Genomic DNA, 6,132 nt, shown 5'->3' with positions numbered 1-6,132 from the left:
AATAAAATACATAAGGTTTAACAGTTGGAGTTTCTTGGGCAGAGGGAAGCATTCTCACAGCTTAGCAGTTCTTTCTGCCTGAACTTTGAAATGGTTTCATTTATGACACAGCCTGTTTTCCAGCAAGAAGGCTTTCTCTGCTACAGGATTTGATAGTGCTATAGATTACACACTGGCTGCTCAATATAGTAGTACTCCTCAGAAATTCTGAATAGGACTTGTTAAAAGACAAGTGGTTACCACTTCCCTCCTGCTAGAGTAAATAGTCTTAAGGTAATCTGTTTTTCTGAGAAACTAAGGAGGCATGAAGGATTGTAAGCTTTCCAACATCAGCTTTGGATAGAGGACTTCTTTAAATCTTTTTTTCCCCTCTCTCTAATTTCAAGAGTCTTATCTAGCCACACCATTCCTTTGGGAAACCTGTTATCTTTTAAAAAAACAGAAATCTTACAGAAGAAGAGTTATCAGTTATTAAAGCCTTCCAGCTGTACATGTGACAAGTTTAAAACAAAACAAACCAAACATTTTAAGTTGGGTTAAACTCTGAGGATCATTCTACCCAAATGACATCTCAGTTACAGCAAATTTAAAGTTCACGTTGGAGATACCAATGCAAGAGGGCCAATGAAGCCTGATGCTTTTAGATGTGCTTTCCACCACAACCAAAGACTTACACCCTGTATGTTTAGCTTGCCTTGCAGAATTGAGAGCAGTTGCCTCCCTTCTCAAGGAGGTGTAATATCCTCACTGATTAAATTTAGTGCTTGATGAAATTACAGATGAGTAGAAAAGCATCAGCATCATACATAAATGCATCCAACTAGATAATTATATCCCAAAACTAAGATGGATAGTGGATTTCATGGAACTGGGAAATTATCACTGTACACAAACATGAGTGAATATTGAATCTTTTACCACATTTTGGCCCTTATACTTGGAGGAAAAGGGATACTGAAGGATCCATGATGGTTCAACATGGTAAATCACATACAACCTGAGAACTGAAGAAAGTTTTGGTTTTGTTTTTGAAGAGGAGGGCAAGAGGGTTTTGATCACTGTTTGGATCTGAACACAAGATTTCTGATCATATGGAGGGAGCATGTCCATCTACCATGAAACTAATAGTTAAATGTAGCTTCCAGGTTATTTGTTTTTGCTAATAATCTGTGATTAACAACTTGGGCACAGGCTGCAGTTAAGCTGAAATGCACAGAAGTAGGATTTAAAAACTTTGTTAGTTAATTTTGGAAGTACCTTGTATATGTTAGAATATAGAAGAGGCAAAGGTAGTTCTCTGAAAACAATGTGCATTTTCAATCAATTCAGTGGCTACGATTAACGTTTGTTTAATAGATGAGTTACTTCTGATCACCACATCTTGCAGGATTACTGAGTTCTGTGACAAGCCCTTACAACCCACTCTTAATTCAGCTTAGAACAGGAAAACAAGCTTTTGTGCTTTTATAGTTCTCAATTGTCTTCTCAGCTTTGGTTGAACTATTTGCCTAAAGAAAAACAAGAATTCAATTCCTATGCACTTGCAAAAATGGTCAGCCTTGATCAGAAGTTGGTTTGTCCTTTCAATAAACCATTGAAATTGCCTCAATCACTCTGCTAACTCTGTTTTCTTAAAACCACTAATAAGTGTTTGGTGTGCAAAAATGTATGAACTGACATAATTTAATAATTTTTAATAATTTATACCTTTATGTATTTCAGATATCATTTTAAGAAAAAATATTCAATACAGAATTGAAGAATTCATTTTTAACAATATTTCTCCATTGTGATACATTTAGAAAAACCTTAGATATATGGGTGATTTTTAACTCCCCTACAGTGCATCCAGGCAAGTAGAATATCTTTAGAGGGCAGCTACATAGTTTGCTTCCCAAGCAGTAAAAGATTTACTGTATCTTTTAAATTTAAATAAATACATATATTTAAAAGCATTACAAGCATATTTTAAGAGATAACTATACTTCCACCAGGAATGTTTTTTAACTTAACAAAAGGCAATTATTAGTTTATCTTCATTGTAGATGGGCAAACTAGAACATCCAGTTTTATTTTGTGCTTTTCAGAGGGCAAAGCATTGACATTTGGATTCCACCAGCAACAGGGAAATTTTAACAATGTATCTTTGTTGTTAGCTAGCCCTTCCACTGTTTTTTAGTTTAAATTCCAAAAGTAAAGAAAGTTGGCCCATGCCCTGCAAACATTAATTAATAAATATTTTAAATCAGTTTCAGTTATTTTATAGCTATATTATGGAAGTTTCACACAATGGGAGACTGGCATATAAAGAAAAACACTAGAAAAAGATCACAGTAATATTTGCAAAAAGCTTTTTTGATTGTAAATTAGTAAAAATTAACTGATTTGTGATGTTTTTCTATTGAAACAAATTATAGATGCCAGTCTTCCCTTCAGGGGGGGAAAAAAGAAAAGTCAAAAGGGATAGAATATCTCAGCAATACAGAACTGCTCAGGTCATCTCATCTACAAGATGATACACCAAACACAGCAGGGTAAGATTTTCCAGCTGTGAAAACCCATTCTGTTTCAGAAAAGTTATTCTGGAGTTGCATTCAAGTAGCTTATTCCTGCGTAGACAATGTCTCTTTTACAGCTTCAAAAGTGGCACTTACGAGACAGTCTCTGGTATATCCTCCGGTTTTTTGTAATTGCCTGCCCACAACAAAAATCTTTTCTCCCAGTCAGTAGGCTTGTGTCCAGGCACCCTTAAAGGAGACTGACCTAAAAAACCCCAAACAAACACAAAACACACAAACAAACAAAACCCAAAACCCCACCAAAAACAACAGTCAGAGAAGATGAATTGCCAGAGCTGTAATGAAACCAGTTAAGGTGAGCAATGCAGAATTTTAGGTACAATTGCTAGAGTTGGTTAGGGAACAAAAGGAATATCACATTCAGATTAACAAACCTGGAAATAGAGATTAAACTGAGGCCATGTAAGGAAAGCCAAATCTTGCCAAAGATCTCTGTATTTGTAGCTCTCAATGTGCGGAACCTGCTCCAGCATCTACGCTTCCTAAGCTGCTGTGATACTGTAGTTTTCCTATTACATTTAAATTAGTTTAAAAATAAAATAAATTGAATGAAACTGCTACAGAAAAGCCAATGTGCCGCACCATTGCATCACAGAATGTTAACTTTTCCAGGGAGTGTAAGATTTTATCTTATCTGGAGGTACAAACAAACAGATGACCATAGGCAAAGATTAGATCCTTAATTTTCAGCTCAGTCTTTCCAACTCCATATAAAAAGTATTCAGAATGTAATACAGGAAAGTTTCTGAACATACCATACTATAGAAAATCTAGCAAACAAAGGGCAAAGATAGACAACTTTCCCACCCCCTACCTCCTTTTTAAAACCAAACCAGAACAAAACACCAGCCCAACAATGGGAGGTATCCTGTATGGCTGTGTGCTGCCTCATGGATTCAGGAATTATCTAGGAAGCAGGGTGGACAGACAGTTTGCTGACAACGCCGAGTTATTCAGGAACATAAAGAAGAGGGCTGTGTGAAGAGCAGCAAGGCTTCAGAGCCCTGAGCCAATGAGATGGCCAGTGAAACGCTGTGTCTGTCAACAGGAAGCAATTGCAGTTCCCACACAGAACACAGACTCTAACCTGACCGTTATTGCTGAGGAATAAATCCTCAGGGTTCCACAGAGTTTTTGGCAAAACATTCAGTAACAGGCAGAAAGGGAAATAGCATTACCAGCAATGTTTAGGAACACAGACCAACACAAAAGTGTTGTCGTGCCATTGTATAAAACTGTGACTCCAGCATTTTGAAAAGTAGGCAGAATACTGATCCCTTATCTCAGAAACAGTTGAAATAGAATTTGTACAGAGAAAATTGGTTAAGGATGACCACAGGTATGGAATGGTGACCAGGTAAGAAACAGTATCATAGACTGAGACCTTTGGCCTGGAAAAGCAGTAACGGAAGCTCCCTTCAGCACAACAGAGAGCACCAGAACCGTAAGTGACATCGGGAATGTGGGCTGTAATCAACAGGTCCTGTTTTGGAAGGGCTACTAAATAAAGGCACATCAGATCAAAGACAGGATGCACCAGTTTCAAAAACAAATACAAGACTACTTGTTTTCTCACAGCATGGTTCAGCTGAGGAATTCCTTTTCAGAGAATGTGCATGCCACAAATACATCCAGCTTCAAGAGACTGGGCAAATTTATGAAAGAAAAATCCAGTGAGGACCATAGAACACCGAGATGCCACCTCTGGGACAGGAGTCTAGAGGAAAAACGCTACGTTTGCCCTGTTTCTGTACTCTTCCTTAGATCCTTGCTATTGGTCACCATTCCTATTAGTCCTGACAAAAACATAAGGGGCCTCCTTTACCAACCACCACTGGAGATGTGACACTGCTACGGAGAGCTTTGGTCCTACCCAGTACAGCTGTATTATGGTTTTTAACACAGAAGTACGCCAAGTGCTTCACATCTGTATGCGCCTTGTCAGCAGGCCATGAAGGGAACGTGTTATACAAGAAGTCTGATTAGAGCATCATAACTTCCTATATATAGTGAAAAAAATATTTTATAGCCTGAGCTTTACCTGACCAACTCAACCCTTAAACACGAACCAAGCCAACGATTCAGACTGGCTCTCTCCAGCAGGGCACTTCAGTTTTGTGAACAGCTGGAGCTGGTTGTGCTAAGAAAAACTGCAAAAGTATTTTAGCTCAAACAAGGTTCCTGAACATCGATGGTTTACACTGGGGGTGAATGGCTGGTTCCAGAGCACAGCTGCAGGACTGCAGATCAGATAAGATACTAGTGACCTGCTACAAAGTGAAAGCTGTGTTGTTGTCACAATAAGAAATATTAACGCCTGGCTTTGTTCAAAATCAAGATCTTGTTGCTAATTTCAATGCTTAGTTTTTCAGTCTAAAGATCAGAATTCCCTCTTACAAAATTAGGGATATGAGCATCTATGTCAGACAAATTCCTGTTCAGATGATTGCAGTGTGGATATCTAAGTATCTTGTGGCATGAAACACAGCATGGTTGTTATCAAAAACTCTTACTTCTTGGCTGAAGCTGACTTTCTTCCTGGGGTTTAATGCAAAGCCTTCTGCTTATCTTTGGATCTGCTCCTTTAGTCATCCTCAGAATTGAGGGAATGTTTCTTCCCAGCAGTTTAACAGCTCTGTCTGGAAGAAAAAGCAGAGGAAGCAAAGGGGCCAAATCTAACGCAGACTCATAGAAAGTGAGGAAACTAGCTTTTAAATGGAAGTGTTTGGGTTTCTTAAAAACACAACAGAAAAAAAGAAAGAAAAACAACAGGTACAAATCTAATATTGTGCAAGGAACACCAGATGTAGCTGTAACAGAGCCTACCAAAGAAATTAACTCTTGTCTATAAGCTATGACTTGAGTTTGCCCATCAACCTTATTTAGAGAAATGGGAATGCAAGAGTACAGCCTACAGGCAATTTCTAAAACACAATGCACATCATAATTTCAAGGAACTTATCTATTCACATGCTCCAGATATGCTTTGGACAGTGCTATATCAAGGACCACACGTTCTACCGATCTTGTCACATCCCAAGAGCAAGTCACAGATGTGACAGAGTAAAAAAAAAAGCCAAAAAGGCAGAATCTTGCCGTACTTGCCTACTTTGTAGTGTATTAGAAAAGGATAGGGTACCTTCCATGAAAACATGCTCACAAGGAGGAGCTTCTAATTAATTAATGAATATAATGAAAAAATTCTGAGGGAAAAAAACCCAAACAACCAAACCAACTTTGAAAGGCAAAAGGACACTTTTAAAAATATAAAATCAGTTCTTTTTTTTTTTCTTCTTTACGCTGCCCGCAAACACCTCTCCCATGAGGAGCAGCTGCCCTTTATTTTCCAGGTATAACACACTCCAGCTCGGGAAAAAATAATTAAAAATTACATTTATAGGCGACCCCCCAACGGAACCAAACCCTTTCCGAGACCTTCGGGGAAGGAAAAAAGGCAGAAACCCTTTTTCCTTCCCTTTTTTCCCCAGTCAGCTCGGGGGCCGCCGCCTTCAGGCGCTCAGGCCGGTCACACACGGAGGCCAACGCCGCGCCG

At 38.6% G+C, this 6,132-nt stretch overlaps 1 protein-coding gene across 1 annotated transcript in view; it reads right to left on the bottom strand.

Moving 5' to 3' along the window:
• The window catches only part of FAM162A (family with sequence similarity 162 member A), a gene marked incomplete at its 5' end in the record, with an annotated part of 7,735 nt that extends 2,517 nt beyond the window's left edge, over positions 1 to 5,218 (bottom strand). Inside the window, 2 exons of the mRNA XM_010168693.2 lie at positions 2,655 to 2,763; positions 5,093 to 5,218. Coding sequence (XP_010166995.2) covers positions 2,655 to 2,763; positions 5,093 to 5,218 — 235 coding nt within the window. The remainder of the gene's footprint in view (positions 1 to 2,654; positions 2,764 to 5,092) is intronic.
• Positions 5,219 to 6,132: the final 914 nt, after the last annotated feature.

This window comes from Antrostomus carolinensis, unplaced genomic scaffold, assembly GCF_000700745.2.
Source record: "Antrostomus carolinensis isolate BGI_N321 unplaced genomic scaffold, ASM70074v2 scaffold9100, whole genome shotgun sequence".
Taxonomy (NCBI): Eukaryota; Metazoa; Chordata; class Aves; order Caprimulgiformes; family Caprimulgidae; genus Antrostomus; species Antrostomus carolinensis.
The sequence above is the reverse complement of the archived record's forward strand: the minus strand, read 5'-3'. Positions and strand labels throughout refer to the sequence as shown.